This window comes from Ursus arctos, unplaced genomic scaffold, assembly GCF_023065955.2.
Source record: "Ursus arctos isolate Adak ecotype North America unplaced genomic scaffold, UrsArc2.0 scaffold_18, whole genome shotgun sequence".
NCBI classification, from domain to species: Eukaryota; Metazoa; Chordata; class Mammalia; order Carnivora; family Ursidae; genus Ursus; species Ursus arctos.
The window spans coordinates 38,969,148-38,994,267 of record NW_026622852.1 but is presented as its reverse complement, the minus strand read 5'-3'; the positions used below and the strand labels follow the sequence as shown (position 1 = coordinate 38,994,267).

General features: G+C 37.7%; 1 protein-coding gene across 2 annotated transcripts in view; it reads right to left on the bottom strand.

Moving 5' to 3' along the window:
* The window catches only part of MUSK (muscle associated receptor tyrosine kinase), a 92,128-nt gene that overhangs the window by 65,765 nt on the left and 1,243 nt on the right, over positions 1–25,120 (bottom strand). For both annotated transcript variants that reach the window (XM_044386737.3, XM_044386738.3), the window contains exons 2-5: positions 16,964–17,090; positions 12,331–12,482; positions 7,609–7,736; positions 6,239–6,380 (exon numbers count right to left, since the gene is read on the bottom strand). In XM_044386737.3, the coding sequence (XP_044242672.1) occupies positions 6,239–6,380; positions 7,609–7,736; positions 12,331–12,482; positions 16,964–17,090 (549 nt within the window). The remainder of the gene's footprint in view (positions 1–6,238; positions 6,381–7,608; positions 7,737–12,330; positions 12,483–16,963; positions 17,091–25,120) is intronic.

The window sequence follows — 25,120 nt, the reverse complement described above, 5'->3', positions numbered from 1 at the left end:
AACTTTTCCCATCCCTGAGTTTGTTCTAGAGCAGAATGGAGCAGAACTGCAAAAATAATATATCAAACCAATGAACAGAAAGATTGATGTTACTTTTTCAAAATAGTATAATGTTTGAAAGAAATAATTTTTTCCAAAACATAAATACATGTATTAATTCTTCCTCTTTATAAAAATCCAAAAAGTATAGAGACCTATGTAAAGCGTATGATAGACATTAACCTCCTATGTAATTCTGTATGCAGAGATGATGCCTGTTAACAGCATAGTTTATACATTCTAATATAGAATATATAAAACATACTGTTCAGCTTTTCCACTTATGATCACATTAATATTCCGAATGAGTCAATATTTCTAACGAGATAGAACAGGACGTTGGACATAGAGAGCACTATATACGTACTTATTAAATAAGTAATAATAAATACAGCAAATAATTATATACTGTTTGCTGTGTGCATATATTAATTCATGTAATCATTGCAACAACCTAAGAGGTTAGTGCTAGTTTTTTTAACCCTATCTTAGAGATGAGGAAACTGAGGCTCATTGATGGAAAACAGACCCAAATCACATATCTGGTGGGTAATTGTAGAAGTTGAAGCATGTAGATTGATCTCATTCTTAATAGCTGCATGAGATTTTTTTCACATACTTTTATCAGTCTCCTAGTGATGCAAATTTATTTTATCTTATTTTTTGCAAATTTAAATTCTTTAAAAGTTTTTACTATTATAAATAACCGTGTGATAATCTTTAACATACACTTATGTATATAATTCCTCTAGATAAATGATCAGAATTAAATTATTGAGACCAATGTATACACATTTTAAAGTTTGATTTTTATTAAGAACAAAGAAAAACACCTCCACTACACTATACCAAAAAATAGGAATAGTTGAAAGTGTTGGTTTCTTTATTGATATCATCCTAATTGTTGTCGTTTATAAGTAATGTTTTTTCTTTGATAGTTTAAGATCACCTCTTTGTCTTTGGTGTTTATTATGATGATTCTGGGTCTGAAACTATTAATATACCTGCTCTTTGTTTTTACCGATTGGGACTCATTGTGCTTCTCGTACTGGAAGATTTAAATCTTTCATTAATTTTGGCAAGTTCTCAGTCATTATGTTTCTGAATATAGCCTCTCATGTTTTCTCTGTTCTCGCTTTCTGTAATGCATATCCTTAATTATTTCTTTAATTCAGTTTCATCTTTCCCATCTCTCTGCACTGAATTCTAAATTCTGAAGAGGTGACTTCTAATGCATGCATTCTCTCTCTATCTCTAACATACCATTATTCATCCGTTGAATTTTAATTGTAATCATGTTTTTCATTTGTTAAAATTATTTAATTCTTTATCAGAACTGCTTTTCTTCTTGTGTATTTTTCTTTGTTTTTTTTTCTCCCTTTGTGTCTTTAATTAATTTAAACATATTTATTTCCGATTCTCTATTATATTGTGTTAGCTGAATTTCCTGGGGTTTCGATCCCTTTGCATATTGTGTCGGCTAACTCTCGCTTAAGGCAGCTTGTTTCCTGTGGATGCTATAATTTTGCATTGTGAGCTCATCCTCAGTGTGGCTTTATTATGAAAATCCTATATAATCTGGGTAAGGTATTCTTTAAAGCTTTTTTGTTGTTAAATTTTTGGCCCAGGACCAGTTTTTATGTTAATTTCTCTAGCTTGGGAACACCCGATGGTGCTGGCATTATAGTTCTGAGCATTGAATACAGATTCATTCATAAGAAAACTTGTTTTTTTCTTTCTCATACCTAGAATTCAGGTAGACAAACAAGCCTCTGTATTGTCTTTCTGTACCATCAGATGGAATTTTTCTGGTCCATCTTTTCACTTCTGTGATTCTAAGCTTTCTAGAAGGTTCTCAGTGCTAACCTTCCTTCACAGGGGCCTGTCCCCTTAAGAGTCTTAAAACAAATATTCTAGGTTATAGAGATGGACACCTGTGCCATTGGCTCCATAACAGTGCAGAACCAGCTCATGAGCTTACTGCTCTTTTTTCAATTCCTATTCGTTCCTGGCCTCTGGAGAGATATAATTTTATTCTGTGGGTTGTATGATTAATCCAGCAATTCTGGGTGTTTATAGTAGGAAGATACTCATGTTATCTTGTCTGTCATATTGCTGGTGCTATAAGTGTTTAATCCTACATTCATATATTTGGTATGAAAAGATGCCATGATTAATTGCTTCAACCATTCTCTTGCAATAATTCTCAAATCCTTTGCCCTGTTTTCCTTCCTGGCAAACTCCAGTGCCTGTATCTTGCCTTTGGATTTGGCATTCTACTTTTTCTGAAATTCTGCATTTTCTGCAATGAGGCATATTGATGTCACTCCATATTCATAGTCCCATTCTCTACTAAAACTTTAATGTTACCTAGGTCTCCTAGTTCCCCTTGTGAATCATCTCTCCCATTCTCAACAGCTCTTTTAAAACCTTTCCACTCTTCTCAGCCCTCCACCTTCCTTTACAGAAGTATTTTCAGAAGATAAACTTACTTTCTACTTCCTAAGGGAAATAGAAACCAACAGCTTTCTCAAATTCCATCTACCGAACTCATTAACTCGTATATACTGGAGCATACCTCCTTTCTCCTTCCTATTACAAGGAAGGAAGTTCCTTCTTCCTAAGTACAGTGATCATATAATTTGAAGCCTGGATACTTTTGAAGGTACAAGGAGGACTCTATTAATAATTATTCCAGGACAACAGGTGTAAACCAGAACTGTCCTGGGCAAACTAGGACAAGTGGTCACCCTCTGTATAGGGTTTATCACTCTACTTCTCCCCTCAATACACTGTTTTTGCCTTCTCAAGCACCACCTTCCCTTGAATATTCTACCTCTCTCCTTTATATTTAAATGTCCTTTTCTCTGAGCCCCTTCTCATTCACATTTTAACGTTTTCAGTGTTTTTTTTTTTTTTTTTTTTTTTTTAAAGATTTTATTTATTTATTCGACAGAGAGACAGCCAGCGAGAGAGGGAACACAAGCAGGGGGAGTGGGAGAGGAAGAAGCAGGCTCCCAGCGGAGGAGCCTGATGTGGGGCTCGATCCCGTAACGCCGGGATCATGCCCTGAGCTGAAGGCAGACGCTTAACCGCTGTGCCACCCAGGCGCCCCACGTTTTCAGTGTTTTTTAAAACATTTTAATCTTTTTAAAAGAGAAATCTTGCAAAGCAACATTACCTATGTACCACGTATACCTCTAGCTACTGCTCGCTTTTTTGACTTTTCCCTTTTCTTTTCCAAATTCATTGAAAAATTTGTTGATACCCACTGTCTCTTTTTTTCAGCTCCTATTCTCCATCATTTATAGAATCGTGGCTTTTTCTCTCACCCCTATTCTGACACTACTCTTGGCAACGTCACACACGATTATCTGTTCCTTAATAGAACACACAGTATCTAGCATCACTCAGTCTCTTAGACCCCTCTGTGAGTTAGTTGTCCTCTCTGTTCTTAGTTTCTTAAAATGGCACAATGATAGGACTTTCTTCACTGTTAGTGAGGATTCAATAGAATAACCCATGTAAGCATTTAGCGTTTTAAAATGTTAGCCATCCCGTTGCTCATCCTTTTGGAAAGACATCCATGTTTGGCTACCCTTGAATTAGATGGTTTCATTAGTAATTTTATATGTCACTGTTTGAACTTTTTAAGATAAGACAGAAACGTAGAATATCTTTATGTTGCCATTCCAGAGATCCAGCAGCCTGAGGATGGCGATCTAGAAAGGGAGCTTAACTTTCGTGTTGAAGGCTGTTTCATGTTCATTACAGAAGCTAAGATTTGGTGAAAACACTCTACCAAATCCACACTTGGTATGCTTCTCCCGTTAGAAGCTAGCAACGACAAACTTTTCCATGGCATGACCATGTGCAGTATGTGCAGCCCGGCATTGGATGACATTATGGAGTTCTCATTCTAATTTGCTCAAACTAGTTTTCAGAGTTACTGACATAATGCATAACAAATGCTCATCTGCCTCCCTGACAGCCCTGCCCATCTTCGCCCTCATTATTGGCCAGGTAATAGGTCTTTACAGACACATTCGGGGTTGTGCCAGCTGCTTTTCAGTTGGTTTTTCACCTGTTCTGAATTGTTGGTTAAATTGGGCCTTCCTTTAAATAGATCACGTCTGCCTTATATCTTGTGTAAATGCCTTAACTGTTTCTTTAAGTGGAAGCCAACCTTGCAGAACTTCAAGAGAAGCTACACAGATTTGCTACAATTTTAATGCTCTAATAGTAATGATTATAATTGATGCCATTTATTAAATGTTTATTATGTACTGACAACTCTGCTAAGCATGTCACAAATTTTCACATATATTGGCTGCTTTAATAGGGACTAAAATGGAGTAGAAATAGATGTGTGCTAAAAGGATCATCTTACCTACTGTTAGAGTAACTTTAGATGATATTATGAACTCTCAATACTAGCAAGTTTAATAAGACCTCTCTATATATTAACTGTTAAGGCAATGAGCATGACCATTTAAGTGTTAAGAAGAAAGAAGACCGTATTCAGTTTTACTGATAGGTATGATGCAAAATTAAATGGCAAAGCAAGACCAAACTGTGTAATTGGACTCCAGCTAATTGTGATTTGTGTTCATTTTCTCTAGGTCAGTGTTAAAGCAAATATTTTCAGTATCTGTGAAGACAGTGACCTATATTATAATACAGAGGGCTTATATTTAATATCTTGAAGAGGAAAATCTTTATGATATTATGTACAAATGGATAACATTCATTCTGTATTATTCCACGTACAGTTCAAGGAAACACTGAATCCAGGCAGATAGTGTCCAAATGTATGATTGAGTGTGTTTGTGTGTTTTTTTTCCACTGAATAAGTCACATCAACTGTGACTTATTGCATACTGAGCTTTAAATACCATTGCTAATGCAGAAGATACTAAATTATAGCAACTGTGCTGAAAAAATATATGTATATATTTACATCTGACAGCCATTATTCCCATCAACTTCATTCTTTTCTATGAGGAGTTAATAGAGATTCTATGAGCAATTGATGCAATGATAATAAAGATGTAATAAAGATGTTACCTCAATTAGAAGCAAATGTGGGAAATGAGATTATTAATACTGTGAGAGGAAGGCCTGCCTAGGAAATAAAGATAATCTAAAGGGAGCTAATAGAAAATGGTATGATTGAGAAGGAAGAGATGTGGGCTTAAGGGAGTAGGATGGAATCAAAGTAAGCCTTGGGGAACTCCCGAAGTCTCTCCCAATTGAACTGTAATATGGGCCAGTGTGAGAAAGTCCAAATATTTTATCAATCAGATAAGAGAAAGCAGAAAAATAGGTGATGATTCTTATAATCAGCATTTATTGAGTGTTTACAAAGGGCCAGGCACTCTGCTAGTTACTATCAACACCTTACCTCACTGAACACCCATAACAAATCCCACTTTTCAGAGGAGAAAACTGGGAGCCAGAGAGATTAATTCTACAGCACCCAACAGGAAGAGCTGGAAAGAGTTTTGTGCTTAGCTTTCTCACTGAGCAGGCATGCTGGTAGTTTCTATTTTTAAGCAAAATGTGATGTAATTTTAGGTCAGGAAGGATCTAACAATCAAATGGGTAGAATACCTAGCCCTATCTGGATTCTGATTTCTCAGTGAAGACCTTTACAACTAGTTGCTGAATTGGTTGGCTTTAAAAGGAGATTTTTAAAAATGAAAAATACTCACAGAACTAAGAATATTTTTAGGTGTACATTTTGAGTCAATATTTTATTTTTCTCAACCCTTTGTGACAGAATACAATCTGAAAAAAGTTACTTTTTTTCTTTTGATCTTTTTAAAAGTCATGTCTATATTCTGGAAAAGATAAAATAAGAGTTTTCAAATATATAACAAGGGAGAATTGTCTAAGCCAAACAGAAGTTCTGAGCTGGCGTCCTACTGTTTTAGTATTTTAGTGAATTTAGTCTGTTTTGGTCAAAATTATCAGTGATTGTGGGCAATAGATGGAATATGACCTGTTATACTAGCAAACACTTCTTTCTCTTTTCACTTTTTCTTTTCAGAGTTTTGACCTTATGCTTTAGTATCTGGAATAGTTGAGGGAACTGGTCTACCTACATCTCTACCTTTGCAAGCTAGTGTCCAGCCTTCACAGTAGAACGTGAGGCCCTTCCAAAAGCACCATAATGGGAAGGAATGCAACTCCTTACCCTCAACTTCCAGCTTCACCAATTTGGAATATGCCGTCCCGAGGCTGTTTTTTGCCACACATCGATAATGTCCTGCATCTTCCTTTTGCACATTATGAATCCTTAAACTCCCAGATTCAAGAACTGCAATGCGGGAATTTTCCTGCCAGGGATAGGGACACGAATTTTAAAACTTCCATGGCTTTATTAAGAAATCATTTGCCTTACTTCATCAGATCATCATCATCGCTGCTATCATCAAAAATATCATTTGAACATTTATTTGGCATTTATTTTGTATAACATACAATATTAAATGGGACAATATAAGATTACCTAAATTAATTTTAACAATAATTCTGTAAGATATAGTTTATTTTCATTTTCTTTCATCACATGGGGACACCAAAGGCTTCTTTGATTTCCTAAAAGTCACACCCAAGTCTGTTTGATTCAAAACACTCTGTATGGTATCCTTAGAGGAATATATGTCTTTTGAAAAATTGGAAAATTCTACAAATAATGTAAAAATTCGTCTTAGAAGTTAAAACATCAAAGTTATCTTCCCTTTGGGGACTCTAAACTCAGTATCATACAAAAATTCTTATGTTTTTATTGTAGGAAATCCACCAATATTTGTAACAAAAGGAAAGTCAGAAATTCTATAGATTATCGTAAACAATTTACCATTATACTTCATTTCAATTAATTGGCATATATCAACACCTGCGTATTCTCTGTGAAATATTCTGAACATAGTAAGATGAAAAACCTCACTGAGTTCATAGTTAGTAGATGGCAACGGTGATGCAGTGTAATCATTTACCAGTAAGTGTAGGTATGAGATACAAAAGCAATACAAAATAAGCATATACATAATAGATTTTTAATCTGACTGCTCTGTGACTGAGGTATTTGCCAGGCAGTTAGTTAACCAGTCTTGATGTCCGTGCTCTAACTTCACTCGAGGTTCTCACTCCTTTTCTTCCAAACCTCCTTTCTCACTTACCTCCCAGAACCCGTTTGTCGGGTCTAAGACCTGGATTTTAGTTTCATGTTTTTTTATCTCCTCTGTCCCAAAGATTCAATGTCAAAAAATAAAATGATTCAACTAACTGACCAATCAACAGAGAAACACTCTAGCTTTGCTTTGCTTCCTTTTTCATCCCTGTAAAGAACTACTGGCCCCCAACTCTTTTTTTCCCTAGCCAACTCCAACTGGAATGCCTTATAGTTTGTGTGTATGGGAACAGGAAAATATAAGTTTGGTTAAAATGTTATATATGGGAACAATTTTATACTAGAAATTTGTAACCATGTAACTGACTTTGCAAAGATTTGTTGTATTTGAAAACAAGTTGTATAGACATGTTTTCATAATAATCACTTACCCTGAGAGCACTGTCCCCTTTAATCCATGACACTGATGGTTTGGGATTGCCCATTGTGGTACATGGTAGAACTGCCTTTAATCCTTCTATTATTTTTACATTTATGGGAGGACGAGTTATTTTCGGCTCTAAAGGGAAACAAAAATTCAAAATTAAAAAGGTAATATGGCTGCATTAAACTTTCTCTTTCCTATTTAAGTCTAAATATCTACTTTAAGAATAATTTATTACATTATAGGATTTACCAAATGCTAAGACAGGTTTTGAGTGGATATCAGACAGAAATCATTTTTCAAAGTTTAGGTTATTTCTTTTATTCATATCTTATTTGAAAAACACAGATTCATGAAACATATTAGGAGTTTGAAGTCATAGTATTCTTCACTTTAAAAGATAGTTAATGAAAAGTGGATTAAAATAAACTGTCACCATAACAGGTCAACATTATTTAATTCATACCAACAGACACGAAAACATTTTAAGAGACATTTTTGATATATTTTTCATATGGTTCTGAGTTATTTTTTCCCTTTCCCTTTAGTCTCACTTTGATTCTTAAATTTGGTGATTAAGAATTAGATACATTTATTCTCTAGAAAGTAAACTAGACGTTATTATATCAGTAATTGGAGAAATTCTGTCATAGAATTTAGAGTAATTGTACTCTGTGAAGCAAACTTTTGTAATTTACTATTCTGTGAAATGCTTTTACATTAATTCTGTCAGAAGAAAGTTTATGCCAGCTACTGTTTATTCTCTGATAGTAAGCTTTCAGAAGAAGTTATTAAATCTAATGTATAGAAGAATTGACAAGTTTAGGAAGCCTGTTATTTTACTACGTGAAACATTCATAAATAATGACAACTACATTTATTTCCTTAGGCATTTCATGTTACAGATACAAAACAGAGGTCTGTCTTTGCAGGAGAGACTACTGAGAAATGGATACAATTTCTTTCAGGTCATGTGCTAAAATCAGTGTGTTACTTTGAGGGAGAAAAGCATGAAATAAGGACTTTTTCCACCTATTTTAATTGTGCATGTGGGGGTTGGTGGTGGTTGGAAGTGATATTTGCAAAGACTGCATGATCTGTTGATGTTTAATCTAGGCATTTATTGCCATTTAAAGTTGGTATGGTCTTGGATTATGGCAAAATTACAAGACAGGCTTTAAACGCGTTATAGGAAAATATCAACTTTGTCACTTTGCCTGCTATCTAAAGCACACAACTCTCCTCAGCAACCACAGTGAACACCTACATTTAGATGATGGCCAGGCACCTCAATTGTGAGTTGGGTTGTCATACGGCTGCTGGCAAAAGCTTAGCTTAAGAGTTGATATTCCTGTGACCTAGTCCAAGAGAGTGTTACCCATTCCTTCCCTTGGGTTCTTTGAACTGATCCCTATGCCAGATGTCTTAAGCAGATAACCTTTGTTTAAAGCAAATAACTCCTATCTTCTCAGTGAAATAGATGTCTTGGTCATTTTTTTGGGTGAGAGGTGAAGAGAACTCTTGTGGGAACTTGAAGATAAAGTGAACTGGGAATGAGTTAAGCATTGATGTTGAGTCATGGATTCCCCACTGTAAGGGGACACTCTTTGAGTGGAGCCATGAGCACTGGCTCATCTGAGCTGGTCATGATGTTAGTGGGATGCTGGAAGCATCATGCTATGCCAGCATGGAACCCTTAGTTGATGGACCATAAGGAACTTGGGGGAGGGGACTCCTGGGAGAGATCCTAGGGTAGCTGGAGTAGTGATGGAGGCTAGGGTCTTGGGGGTCTCAGGAAGAAGTTCTCTACCAAGAGGTGTGGGAGTATTCTAAAATGTTAGCAACTGGGATGGCCAAACCTATGTATATCCAAGGGTGAGCTTTCCTAAGGAGAAGGTGGAGAAAAGAAGAGAAGATTAAGGATGGATCAAAATAAAGAACATTTAGTGCCAGAGAGAATATGAGAAATGTTCAAAGGAAACGTAGCACCAAAAAATAGTGAAATACTTAAATGTGCTCTGTCTTTAGAATCAAGCCTTTGTTATTTAGCAAAAGAGAACATCCCAGTTTCCTTACTTGATTTTCTCACTGCCCCACATGCTGGAAGAAAGCTTTCTTGTGGGTACACCCCACCCACTTACAGAACCCCCAGACCAGCTTCTCCACAATGTCCCACTAGCCCCTCTACATTCCTATTCTAATGACTCGAGGACTTCATTTATAGGTATGATCAAACATAAAAGATTAATAGATGTTCGAGAAAAAACATGAACATGGAAAAAAAAGAACCACAAAATCAAATCTTATCATGAAGAAAACAAGGAAAGGAAGAATTTTTTTTTTTTTAATGCACTAGTTGGGGCTGACTGAGTGGCTCAGTCAGTTAAGTATCTGCCTTGGGCTCAGGTCATAATCTCAGGGTCCTGGGATCGAGCCCCACTTCGGGCTCCCCACTCATCGGGGAGTCTGCTTCTCCCTCTCCCTCTCTCTCTGTCCCTCCCCTCTGCGCATACTCTCTCTCTCAAGTTAAAAATAAAATAAAAACTTAAAAAAAATAAAATAATAAAAATGCATTAGTGATATCGTTACAGAGACTTGAGCAAATATTGCGTCATATAACACATAGAGTTTGCTCTGAAAAAGAAGGAGCAGAGAAGTAAGTCCTAGAAATTAAAAATATGGGTTTTTAAGATCAAAGTACTCAGTATAAGGGCAGAATAGTAGAATGGTCATATTGAAGACTTGAGTTCACGATATGGAAGGAAAAGTTAAATAAATCTCCAAGAAGATAGAATAAATATGATGAGAAAATATTGGGGTCATGAAAAATGGAAAAAGAGATCTAATATTTGTTAATTAAATGTTTAAGAATGAAATAAAATGAAGAGGAAGAAAAATAGAAAAAAGTATATTTCATTTTGGAAAAAAAAAAAAAACCCTTTGGTTTTAGATTCAAAAGGCCCACCTAAAACTGAGTAGGAATAATAAAACACACCTAACATTCTTGTGAATTTGAGAAATTTATGAATTCTAGAAATGAAGAGAAAAAATACTAAAATTTTTAAGAAACACTAGACTTACCTACAGGGATAAGAAAAAGATTTCTCAGCTGCAGCATATGAAAGTGAATAATTATTTAATAAAAGCTAAGGGAAGAGCCTTTTTAAACTCTCATCTGTACTGAGACAAATTATTATCCAGGAGTAAAGGCAAAGTAAAGACTTCCAGCGATGCAAAGATTCAGAAAATACATCCTCAGATTTTATACGATCACATGCTCACACTTTGAAAAGAAGCAGCGACTGACTTCCTTCAGCAAAACGATGACCACAAAGTAGAAAGATGAAGGATAAAAGAAATAGTGATGACAATCAGAGATAACAACAAAACTTGTGATAAAGTTCCTGGGTGGAACCGACCCGCTGATTTGTATGGCACCCACCAGCATGTTGATGTGATCGTTGCCATCAGCAGTGTGGTGTCAGAGAGAAGGAAGGAAGTAAAGGTTACATTATGACAAGGTGGGCAGTCTGCAAGCAGCTAGGGCTCCCAGCACTGGAGGTCATGAGATTTGAGGGTGCTGATAAGAGTGCTGGATGATAGAACACCAGGTAGGAGAGAAAGCCAAGTGGAGAGAGAACTGAGGGAGGTCCCAATTGGGGGTCAGTGGAAGGGAGAACAGAGGAGTCAAGGGCAGGAGAACGTGAGCGCGCTGGTGATGGCTGCATAGTGGGAGTAAAGAAGCAAGAGCTGGACTCTGTTCTTAGCTGAGAAAGAGACGATGGAGTTTGTGCCTTCTCTCTGGAGGCACATCATGAGGGTGGGAAAGTGTTTTCTTCATGGGACAGGGCTAGAAATAGAAGCATCCATGTTCAGAGTATGACATACTGTAGCTTACGATTTTAAATACAGATCATTTCCTGGGGGTGACAAGGTCATTGATGGGGTTGACTGATAAAAGGTTAAGGCAAGTATCATTGGACTTGTGGAGGTCAGGAGTTGTAGGGATGAAATGGCTAGAGGCTGTTTTACAGTTGTTCAAATCCCTTAAGATGATAGCAGGAGTAGGGATGGATAGAAAGAGAATGAGTCTGGAATCAAAGTCTTTGGTAGATGTTGGGGGGGCCGGTGCAGGGGAGTGCCTAGAAGTGAGTAGGTGACTTGAATAGATGTACAGGATGGAATGGCTAGAATGGCACACGCCCTCATGAGAGGAAGGATTTTGCACAGCAGTAATGGCTTGAAAGGGGCCTAGGAGTCCTTGCTAGCCCTGTAGACAAGAAGAGTGGGGAAAAATAAACAGCCTCCAGTGAAACAGAAAAGCCACTCAAGTTTGAAAAGTCATCCAAGAAAATCAAGTTTGAAATAAGTCAAAAGGGTAGAAGTATCTGCAAAGAGATTAGAGATAAAAAGCGCATCTGGTTGGAACTGTTTTAAAGGTGCAGGGAGAAGATTTTAGAGGGAAGTTGCCTGGTGGTGGAAGGCAAGATGGAGTGGACAAGGCGCTGTGGACAGGCAAGAAAACAGGAGAGGCTAGAGAACTAAGGGGCTTGCCTGTAGTGGAGGACAGGAATACAAGGTGTAGCATTCACTGCCTCAAGGTTGTGTTTTAAACTTGAACTTGGCTGGCTGCTGAGCCTGCAGGTGTGCGGGAGGCTCTTTTTACTGCCTGCTTTGGGGTGGACCAAGTCAGCTTTAACATCATGAGCAGAGGCTCTCTCCCACTCACTCATCTTCACTTGAAGAGCCCCGCAGCTCTCCACGGCGCCCCCCACGCCGTTGTTGGCTGTGCAACAGTAGATGCCATCGTCACTGTCTTCCACGCTCAGGATGGTGAGGAGCTGCCCGTTCTCGCGAATGCTGTACCGGGTGTCAAAGAGCCTGCAGGTCACAGACAGCAGTGGCAGGTTAGGACCTCCTCTGTGATGTTTTTCGGCTATGACTAACTGATCAAAACAGATGGCTTGTCAATGGAGGAAGCAGATTAAAAGCAAAAGGAAAGTTGAATGAGTTCTGAATAATAGAATAACCTTAGTTGGTAATAGAAAGCTAACATTGCATCCTAATCTTCCCTATGCTCCAGTAATCAAAGCACCACTGAGTCCCTCCAACATGCTTTCAGAAGGTGGTATCTGTTGATAAGAGCAAACATAAAGTTTACTTTATTCAGCAAAGTATTTAATTACTAAGATACATGAGTTTTCTCCCCATAGTTACTGGAAAGTTGCGGCCAGGGAATGAACACACCATGTAAATGTGACCAGTGGGAAGAACTAAATATTTATAGAAGTGACTAACAATTAACTGGGCATTCATTATTAAACAAATATTTGTTGAGTGCCTGATAAGTGCCAAGCATAATTCTAGTTCCTTGGAATATATAAAGAAGCAAAACAGCTTCAAACTGTAAAAATAGATGTTTTGCATACATTATCTCATTAAATTACATGCTGTTTGTTGGGAAGGGAATTAGGGAAACAGAAAAATGTGAGGGGAAGCATCAACATAAAAGTGGGTTTTATGACCAAATAAAGATTCTTTATGCAAGATGTATACATTAGGCAGAAAAATGTTCCCCCCAAAATCCACGTCTTAATCCCCAGGACCCGTAAATATGTTACCTTACGTGGCAAAAGGGATTTTACAGATACCAAGGGTCTTAAAATAGAATATCATGGCTTGTGCAGATTGGCCCAGTGTAATCATGATGGTCCTTGAAAGATGGTAGAGGGAAGCTGAAGAATGAGAGGAGCTGCGACGGTGGCGGAGGGCAGAGGGGTGGAATTGCTGGCTTTGAAAGTGGAGGAAGGGGCCAGGGAAGGCAGGTAGCCCTCTCGAAGCTGGGAAAGGCAAGAAATTGGATTCTTCTCTGGTGCCACCAGGAAGAATGTAGCTCTGTCAACACCTGGATTTTAGCCCAGAGAGACCTATTTCAGGCTTCTGACTCCCAGAACTGTAAGATAATGAATCTATATTATTTTAGGCCACTAAGTTTTTGGTCATTCGTTAGAGTAGAAATAGGGAACAAATGTAAAAACAAAAAATGGGAAAGAAATGGATTCTTGATATTCTACTCTCAACAGGTGACTGTCATCCTGAAGAGGAACCAAAAGACGTGTAGTCAACTTTGGTCTAATGTGACTGAGGATAATGTAATCACTGGGTAGTTCACTAACTCACAATAAATAATTGTGGCAAGCCATGATACTCCCTCTCATTGTAATTTTGCTGATTTTGTTTTGTTTTGCTATGCGTAAGTGTTCATGGAAAAATATGAACATTGGAATATTTTACAGGTGTGCTTGTGGACCAAGAGTCTAGCCACTCTGTGAAATACAAAGTGTTCAAGATTTATAAGCTGTTGCATCATTGTTGCTTAATTAGAGTAAATTCCTTGTGGATTGTGAGGAACACTCAAGTATTTATAATTTTTAAAATAGAATTTTTTAGAACAGTTTTAGATTTATACAAAAATTGAAAAGATAGTACTTTCTGTATACCTCCCTCATGAGTCTCCACTATGGTGAACATCTTTGATTAGTGTGGCACATTTGTTACAATTAATGAACCAATATTGATACAGTATTAACTAGTTTCTGTAAGTCTTAGTTTATTCAGGTTTGTTTAGTTTTTACCTAATGTCTCTGTCTGTTGCATGATCTCATCCAGGACACCAGATTACATTTATTTGTCATATCTCCTTAGGCTCTTTTTGACTGCAACAGTTTCTAAGACTTTCCTTGTTTTTGATGACCTTGACCGTTTTGAGGACTACTTATCAAGTATTTTGTAGGATGCCCCTCTACTGGACTTTGCCTTATGTTTTTATCACGATAAATCTGGGTTTGTGGCTTTTGGGAGGAAGTTCACAAAAGCAGAGTGCCATATCACGTCGTAACGAGGGTATGCTATCAATGTCATTTCCCACAGTTGATATTGACCTTGATCACCTGGCTGAGGTAGTGCTTGTCAGGTTTCTTCCGTGTCCAGGTATTCATTATTCCTCAAAGGGCATCGAATATACTTTCAAAATGTAGTTTCTTCCTATTTTACAGATTCTTTGAGTAACAACTAACTATTCAAACCTATAGCTCCATTTACTTCTTTTTTATTGGTAACATTTTTGCCTTATAATCAAGGGAAGATTCAAATGTATTAAGTGATTTTATTCATAGTATTACAAGCCAAGTGGGCATGAGCTTATATTTATTTACATATAAATAAATATATATGCATAAATATAATATATATATTATAATGCTGATTTTCTTTGTGTAATTAAAAAAACTCTTTCATTGTCCATTTCTCCATCTCCTTATTATGTTGAGAGAGAAACACGAGAGGATCACAGTGCCATATTTTTTAAAGCTATTTGTGACACAGGCATCAAACTTCCTTCCCAGACAAGTTGGAGGGCCGTGGTGGGGAGAGTAGTGTTTGAATATCGACCTTTAAATACTGAATGTTGACTACCTAACAACTATTATAATTTCAAAGTAGGGAAGAATATAAATATGTCAAGATATATGCAACAGCTATAATGTAGCGCAAATCTATCTAACTTCTGTGATAACTTCACAGATTCTTTTACGACCACTGTGATTCATGATCCATATTTATAATGAGGTTTTTCTGTATTATTTAAAGACATTATTTTATTTATTTTACTATAGAAGACAAAGACATAAATAACAGATAAAACTCATGAAAATGTGAAGCATATAAATCGCAAAGCTAATAGCTTAGGAGATAATGGCACAATGACTCATGTTAGAGAGAGACAGGAGAGTGAGTTGTGAAACACAGGGAGAGCTGATAAGGTGTGTTGAGTATAGGCAGTAAGTAAAATAGCAACCTGCCAAAGATTGATGGAATAGATAGAAAATATGATGGAACAAAGAAGAGTACGGCTTCAAGTAGAAAGGGATGGAAAGACAAGTTTATAATCATGCCCCTCTAGACCAACAGCTCTGTCACCCCTAAATCAAGCACCCATTGGTGACATAAAATGTGGTCCCTTGGGGCACCTGGTGGCTTAGTCAGTTGGGTGTCTGATTCTTGATTTCAGCTCAGGTCACAATCTAGGGTTGTGGGACTGAGTGCCATGTCAGGCTCCGAGCACTGGGCATGGAGCCTGCTTTAGATTCTCTCTCTCCCTCTTCCCCTCCCTGCTCTCTCGCTTCTTCTCTTTCTCTCAAAAAATAAATATGTGGTCCCTTTATGGTCCCATGCACTCTACCCAAGAAACACACTTAAAATCCATGGCTCTTCAGCAGGCTCATTGGCAAGCTAGAGTCATGGCCAGGTGTGCTTGTGTCTCTCCAACGGAGCAAGGATATGTTAGTAGCTTCAGGTGTCTTCCGCCTGTGGGCTCAGCCTCCATGCTGGTCCTTGTAAGAACGCTGCCGTGGGGAAGTCTGAGGCACAAGAGAGACTGGACATAGAAACACTGAGTGAACCAAGGTTCCTAAGTACATTAACTTATCGCATTTCTTTCCCCTTGTCTCTATCTACGTATTTTACATGGATTTGATCAACTGTATTTCAGGCATCTTATTTTGAGGCTTCCTCTTCCAGGACTTTTGAAATAGCTTGCTTGGGAGACAACCAGAAGGCGATAACAGCACAGGGTTCTTTCCCACATTACAACATGTATCATAGAAGGAAACACTTAATTTCATTAGGGTTTAGTGCAAATAAAGACATAATTTTTCCTCATGCAAGTTCATGGACCTCCGTCTATGGATACCAGCGTAAGCACTCTGGCCCTAGTGCAAAGTTATATTGCCTGCTGGGAAGCCAGTGGTTCCCTTCCTTACAGATTTTTTTTAGAGTGTTTTTGATCAGATAACTATTGTAAATGAGGAAAAGATAGCATGACCTTTTCATGTCAAGTGGGAATTTTATCTGTTGGAGAGGCTGCCTCATTATATATCAGGAGCCCCTTCTGACTTTCAAAAGAAAAAGTTACGGTGACCTAGAGGTCAGGTTCCTAGACAACATATGCTTTATTTTATAGGGATAGTAGAAGTAGAGGAGATAAGTCTGGTCCCTGTTAATTCCCCAGCATGTCCTGAAACATGTGCTCTGTGCTCCCAGACCTAGAATGCCATGGTGTTTCCTAACAGGGTCCTGCAAATAACCCAGATGTCCCCATGTCAATGAAATCTCTGTTTTGCTTTGGGCAATTCTCTTAACCTCACTGATGTTCGGATCTTACATTTATAAAATGAGGACATTTGCATTTTTCATATTCTTGAAGGGGAGCTTTTGTACTACCAAGAGCTGTGATTCCATTTATGACAAAGTTAAATTGCAAGGCAGCAGTGGGCATTCTTACCAGAAGAAGGCAGAATACGTACTTAATGAGAATTTTATTTCTGGTCCAGGAAATTTCGGGCTGGGGATAGGATTCCACTGCACACATGAAAGTAGCCACTTCTTCAACTAAGGCATCTACTGTTTCCAGAGGAGTAGTGATGACAGGAGCTACAAGGAGAGGAGACGGCAGATGAGAACATTCTAGAATACTGTTTACTAATCCTCTGTGAGCAGTCAGAGGCAACAACTACCTGAATGAGAATTATATTTACCCATAGTAGAAAGTTGCCAAAAGGAAGGAAGATCTTACGTAGAGTATTTTGTTTCTACTTTAAACTAGGCATTTGAGAATCAAAAGAGAAGGCTCTCAGGAGAGTGGGAAAGAATTTATTTTATATAAGTAGGGGCAGATCCATGGTTTGTGAAGCCCAAAGTTATGTAATTTGGGTACACACCTTGAGGAAAAAAATATAAAATTAGACATACAAAATATCTGTGGCCACCCAAGACAAATCAGCTTGAAGGGAAGTATGACTAAAGGGAATCAGAATGAAAAGAGGTCTTAACAATTGTTTAAAAACAATTTTTTTCTAGATTTCATAATAATATGTGTTCATATGAACACATTGCTAGAGCCCACTGAGGGTTTTAGAAGGGCGCTCCTGCAAACAAAAGATTTTAAAGCTCAAGCTTCATCAGATTTACAAAGAATTCATATTTGCGTGAGTAGATTAGAAGAAGACTCAATACGTAAAAAGACAAAATACCCAAATAAAAAATGGGCAAAGATCCGCATAGACATTTCTTCAAAGAATTTGTATAAATTTCATTTATGTTGGAGACACAGCATGTGAAAAGATGCTGGATACCATTAGCCATTAAGGAAATGGGAACAAAAATCACAGTTAGATACCACTTCACATCCACAGCAAATCTGGGCGAGGAGGTGGAAAAATTAGAACCCTTGTGCATTGCTAGCGGGAACGTAAAATGGTGCAGCTGCTGTGGAAAACAGGATGGTGGCTCCTCAAAAAATTAAGCCTAGGATTACTATATGACCTGGCAGGTCCACTTCTGGGTCTATACCCAAAAGTATTGAAAGCAGAGACTCATATTTATACAACTGTGTTCATAGCAGTGTTATTCACAGTAGCCAAAAGGTGGAAGCAAACCAAGTGTCTATCAACAGATTAACAGCTCAACAAAATGGGCATATCCATACAATGGAAAATTATTTGCCAAAAAAAAAAAAAAAAGGAATGAAATACCAATATATACCACAACATGGATGAACCTTGGAAAAATAAGCTAAGTGAAAGAAGCCAGTCATAAGAACAACGTACTGTAGGATTCCATGTATATGAAATGTCCAGATGGGCCATTCTGTAGTCAGAAAATGCATGAGCGACTACCTAGGACTGGGGGAGAGGATGGAGGGATTGAGGGTGATCGGTGGCTAAAGGACACAGGATTTCTTTTAGGTGTAATGAAAATGTTCTAAACTTGATTTTGATGATAAGTGCACAACTCAGTGAATTGTATACTTTAAATGGGTAAGGTGAGTGGTATTTGAGTTATATCCCAAAGCTGGTTTTGGTTTTGGTTTTGTGTTATTTTGTTTGTGTGCGTGTGTGTGTGTGTGTGTGTGTGTGTGTGTGTGTTCCACAAAAAGAAAGAAAACCGAAAGAGAGGCTGTAACGTGGTCCTTTCCCTCCTTCTGTTCCCCTGTGAAATGAGGGTCACCTGGATTATAAGAGTTAGGAAGACAAAGAAGTTAAGAAGGATGAGAGCAGGTGGGGAGCGAGATTCACCCCTCTTGAATCCTTAAGGAAACCTATGAATCCACCGAAGCAAACGGGGTGGGGTCCTGGGCATCTGAAGGGCTGGATGGTGTGGCAAAGTGCCAACACCTGTATTTGGGTGAGTCTGGAAATCTACCCCATTGCATAATTTTACTTAAAATAATTATCATCACTACCAGTTTGTTATCATTATTATTATTTAATAAGAGATTTATTTACTCTTTTCCATGTAGCAAGCACCAGGTTCACTAGAAGCAAAAAGATGTGTAAAACCCATCTCTGCCACAATCTAGATAATAAACGATCAGCTGTAATAGTCAGTTATGCCCGCTCTCCTGGCACAATTATTTATTTTTTTTTAAAGATTTTATTTATTTATTTGACAGAGAGAGAGACAGCCAGCGAGAGAGGGAACACAAGCAGGGGGAGTGGGAGAGGAAGAAGCAGGCTCCCAGCGGAGCCCGACGTGGGGATCGATCCCAGGACTCTGGGATGATGCCCTGAGCCGAAGGCAGACGCTTAACAACTGAGCCACCCAGGCACCCCTCCTGGCACAATTATTAATGGTGCCCCCTGTCCTCCAAAAGTGCCTGATTTTGGACAATAAGTTATATGGTCATTTTAGTTAAAATGCAAGGTACACATGACAACCAAGTAAGTGGTATGAACAGTATTTTAGATGCAGGGTAGGGGGTGATAGCCTCATGAAACACCTGGAACAGCATGGCGCACTGGGTGTTATACGCAAATAATGAGTCATGGAACATTACATCAAAAACTGGGGATGTACTGTATGGTGACTAATATAACAAAATAAAAATTATATAAAAAAATAAGAATGCAAGCCTTAAAAAAAAAAAAAGAAACACCTGGAACAAACTGGCACATTGGCCATTAAACATGCATCCACTATCTAGACCTTCTTTTTTCAGTAAACTCAGAGACAAACTCATGGGCCGAGAGTAAGGGAACATGGTGCTTACAAGTGTCCCACGAGGCCCACATCTTCCTCCTTAACATTGTTCTTTTCTTAAGATCCAGTTCAAGCAGCATCTTCTCCCAATTTCCCAGACTTGCTAGACAGAGCCAAATGCCCTTTTCCTTAACCTTAGGTCATCCTGCAAATGTCACCCTTACAGCACTTGTCACACAGATGCTATTAAAATGATCTGTTTATGTCTTTGTCCCATACTCAATTATAAAAACCTTGAGATTTGGGGCCAGGGACAATGTCTTAGACCTTTTTCCATCCCCAGGGTTAGCACATTGACTGATGTGATGTTTAAATGAACTGTATGTCTGAGGCCTTTATAAAAGCCATTTTTTTTAAAGGTAGAAAGAGAATAGATGGAGATGATAATAAAACCACCACAGAGGCTTGTCAGGAGGATTCATTAAATGAATATATGTGAAGCATTTAAAATTGTCCTTTGCCCATATGGAACACTGTGTGTTATTTGATTTGGTAATTTAGAAGTAGAAGCTTGAACAATTCAGTTGTTGTCCTGGTCTCTGGATGACTTGCAAATTTACCATTAATATTTACTTCTGGGAATCTCTCCCAAGGAAATAATCTGAAGATGGAAAGGCACATAGATGACCTTCACTGTACAAAACAGATTAATTGTAGTAAATTGTACTAATTGTGCTGAAGTGGAAGAAAGTTCTGGCACCCAGTTTTGCCTTCTAGCTGTGCTCTGCGGGAGCTGGCTGGTACTGGCTTGCTAGATAGAGCCAAGTGTTAATTTTTCCAGAATTTTGTGACACAATTGTTAAATAGAGCCATTATTAAAAACTAAATCATATAAATTTAGGTGAGAGAGGGTGGCTACGCTTGTGGTGAGCAGAGCATAACATAGAGAGAAGGTGAATCACTCTGTTGTACACCTGAAACTAATGTTAACATTTTGTGTCAACTCTACTCAAGTTAACAAATTAAAATTAAAAAAAAAATTATAATTAAATAAATCATGTCAAAACCAAAGTAATAATACTCAAAATGGATCACTTCCTAATTATTTTACTACATTGTACTATTACCTATGCTCTTGAGGTAGTTTCATTCAATGTAAGTGCAGTAGACACAGTATGTAAAGGCATATGCTACTGCACATCTCTTCCCAGTTCAGTATTTGTCATTGGCTTGAAATCGATTGTGGTCAGAGTATTTACACTACGGAAATCAACAAATGCAACAAACGAGGGCCTTTCTTTTCATCTCAGAGAGGTGGATATTAAACATATATCAGCAACTCTTGCCTAAACAGGATATTGTTTACACAGTCACCGCAAATGGCATTTTGAAGAGTATAGATAGCATAGAATATGCTCACGCATTCGTGGTGAGTAGAAGTGGCAGGTAGCGGAACTGCGTAAACAAGTTTTATGATACATAGAAAAAATGGAAGAAAATATACCAACACGTTAACGGTCTTGAAGTCGGGATGATTTTTTTCTATTAAAGCTTTTCTATATTTTGTATTTTCAAAATCATTCTTCATGGCCATGTATCGTAAGAAAATAAACTTGATTCATTAGTTACTTCTCACTTGATACTTCCAAAGTGACAGAGGTAATAGACATACTATTAATATTTTTACAAACTGTTGAGGTCAGTTAAGATCAAGGAAGTAAATGTTACAATGTCTTGACATTTATGGAGACATACATGAGGTTTTATGAAGAACTTTATTATATTAACACCTTCCCATCATGTACAGTGGCATGGTAGTCTTGGGTCATGTTTGACTCTGTTTTTTTAATAATTTTAGCATCCAAAATTAAGAACCTACCATGGGCCATGCATTACACTTTCCATTCATTATCTCATATATCACAACAAACATGAAGGGAGATACTATTATTATTCTCATTCACAGATGAGGAATGGGGGCCAAGAATGCCTAAGTAACTTGTCTAAACATAATGAAAGTAGGAAGTGATAGAGCTGAACTTCAAGGTGAAGGTTGGTTTAAAGTTCCTATCTTTTAACTCTAAGCTATTCTACGTTGTCAGCATAATACTATTCACAGACAGAGGAAAAATAAGATTTACATTAATATCAATTTATATAGGCAGGATATAGTTGGCTAAGTTCACTTTGCCCATCTTTCAAAGTTATCCAAACAAATCCACTTTCAAATCATTACAAACAAAATCACATCGTTGTATTTAATGATATTTGTTGACTCAGCAGACTGTCTCCTGTTTACTTTCATTCTCTTATCCAGCTTTCATCTCAGCCGGAGTCTGTTTAAACTAGGGCACTATTTCTTCCCTCAATCCAAGGACCACATGAATAACAAATGCATGAAAATGAGCACAACACTTTCCTGTACCCAAAGAGTAGCTTAACTTGGAACCTAGCTGCTTCTTGATGAGAAGGACGTGACATACCCTTTTATGGGCTCGACCACATGGCCATCGCCATACCAGCTTCTGGTTGAATAGCTGTTGATTAGCACGACCAGATGATTGCGTAAACCAAGAAGCCAGGTGTATTTGCTCCTTTCTGTTTTGGTAAAATTAGAAATGCTCAGACTTGGGATATATTCATGTTTTTTTTTTCCTAACATCATGAATACAGTATTGTTTTTTCAGTATGAGAAAACACTTTAGGCACTGGAAAATTTTCAGATTCCCCAAAGAAAGAGGATATTCAGTATTGCTCATCATTTGGCTTATCTTAGAAACTGACACATTTATTCTACTGGTGATATAACAAAATGCAAGTTATTTTTTATGATGATGCCTTTGGAGTTTGTAAACTTCATCAATAATCTCAGTCACTTATTAATGTTGTATCATTCATTCTTTGTCACAGAACACACTTTTGGGCCTTGCCTTCAGGAATGGTACTGGGCATAGGCCAGTGGGAGTTCTGGCTCAGCCTGTTAGAGTATCTGAAATTGCCTCTCCTGGGGGAATTCACTTGCGTTAAGACATGGTCTCACAGGGACCCATCTAAAATGTGCATGTTCCCCAAGAGTGAACATTTCCCCCATCATGGACAGTCCTTAGCATAGTATATGACGTTATATGTTGAGCACTACTATGCACGTCTTCATTTTACAAGGAAACAGGCTCACAGAGACTCTGTGCTGTCTCTAAAGACACACAGAAAGACATCGGAGACTAGGAAAAGGAACTTCATCTTAACGTTCTCTTCCAGGCCTTAAATGTCCTCACTTCACTGCCTTCGTTGTTCAGCCTAGACTGCACGGTATGTTGCCATATAATCGCAGCTCCCTTACTCTCTAGGCCTTTAGCTGCACTGACCCTGGGGAGCACCAACCTTGAAATAATCCAACCAGCTGTCCTCGCTGCTCCTATGTGCATATAGTATTGTTAGATGAAGTGAAACAGTGGTGCAAATGAAGGCCACGACAGAGGCTCAGTCCCCAAGCCCAGTTAGGTCCTCAGCTTGGCCCATGTAGTTCTTCTGCATTCTCTGGTCTACTCCTTCACTCACTTTCCTGAGTGGGGCCACATCCTTCGGGTCCTGTACTCACCCCTCACTTGTCCTGTTCTCCCATGACCTCAAGTCCTGTTTCACTGAGAAGTTGCCTACTACTCTGGAAATGTGGCAGAAATCTTGACATTTCTGCTCTTTCTTCCTGTTCTTTAAGGTCAGTAATATTTAAAGCAACTGTGTTTCCCCAAATACGCAATGAGTTGCTTTTTCAATGCACGTCAATATTCGTCCAGGACTTGGTGTCCTGGATTTCAATGACAGCTGTGCCTGTCCTGACTTAGTCATATGTTGAATCTGTGAATCCTATCTTTGTATATATACGATTTAGAAGAGGAAGTTACTCAAATATATCTGAAGATAAATCACTTAGACTCAGAAACTTCTAGGTGTGGGAGTAAATGGGGTAATTTAAAAAGTGGAGTTTGGACAGGAGTTCTTTTGTGCGTATTAAACAAACTTCGTGCTGCTTACATGAACTCCTGTACTCCTACAGACTTTAAATCCCACCGCACACTTAATATTCCCTGATAAAGCACTAAATATTATTGAAGTATGTAGTTAAGGTGAGTATTCAGTGAAACATTGGTTACTTTCATATATGAAGGTTTGTAAATTTCTCCTACTTGGGGGTTACAGTATTGAGCTCATCATTGAAAGTATCACTAGTCGGAAAGATTCAGAACGAGTGACTTTTCCCCTTGTCTTTGAACATTGGGAATCTCAAGCTAAAATTAAAACTAAACTATTAATTCCACAAAGTCTGTTATTAATTTTATTGAGGAAATGGTATATGGACTGTTAGGAAAGAATCCACTAAATACTCTTGCACTATTTAAGATCTGTCAGTCTATTTGGTAACACATTATTGTGCAGATTCCTTGATTCATTCGTGATAAAGGACTTAAGACAAAGGTATCCACCTAAAAAGCTCTTTTTATTCTCTATCAAGAATAGAGAAAATAAGTATGAGATAGTGTGTGTGGAACATCTTTATTACTTTTCGTAGTATTAAAATAATAGCACATTTTTGTGGTTTTTGTGCCAGTATATTCCATGAACTCGGACATTTAAAATTTTAAGGACTATATTTTTGTGATAATGTTTATTCTCAGAGCAGGTGTGTGTAGTTAATGGACGTTTGTTCTACTAGGCCTGGTATTCTTGGCTAGGGTTGGTGTTAAGTTCATACTAGTTTAAAGTTTACCATAAATACAGTAGACTGGGCAATTATCTTTATATCACCATATTTTGAATTTTTCAAAATAGAGATAGTGTGCATTTGAATTAAGGGCTTTACCTGTAAAGTCTGGAAACTATAAATCAGTTCTTCCTAGAGTATAAATTAGAAGTTGTTTATATAGAGAGGTAGGTTTTTTTAAATGCACCGAATCCTGATATGAACTATCAAAATCAATTGTTTTGCTCCTTATGAGACTGCATTTTAGCAAATTTTAGTGTTTAACCATGTCATTTTTACGTAACTTTGTGGTTTAGAATAGTGCAAATAAGACTTAGCACAGTCCGTAAGTGTGAACATTCAGGTGCTACCTTACCGGACATCCGTCGTATGATCAGGAAGTATTAAAATAATCTGAAGCCAATGTTAAGTCTTTCTGTCTATTATTAGCTGTTTGAAAAGATCTAGATTCTTCCTTATCTGGAGATACCCTGCAATATTAGTTGGTGATTAAATGTTTAAATACATCTAAAGATACCTTTCTGCTCATGTAAGATAGAAAAGGAAAACAAAACAACACAAATCTACGAAATCAGATTGTTTGTGAGGAAAGCTGTATCTCATTAGCAGTCTTGCCCTTGTGGCTCCTGAAATTCTAGCGAACCACAGAATCTAAAGCTACATTTCCCATCTGCATACAGACGCTGCGTTCACTTATCTATACAATACAAACATGTTCAGTTCT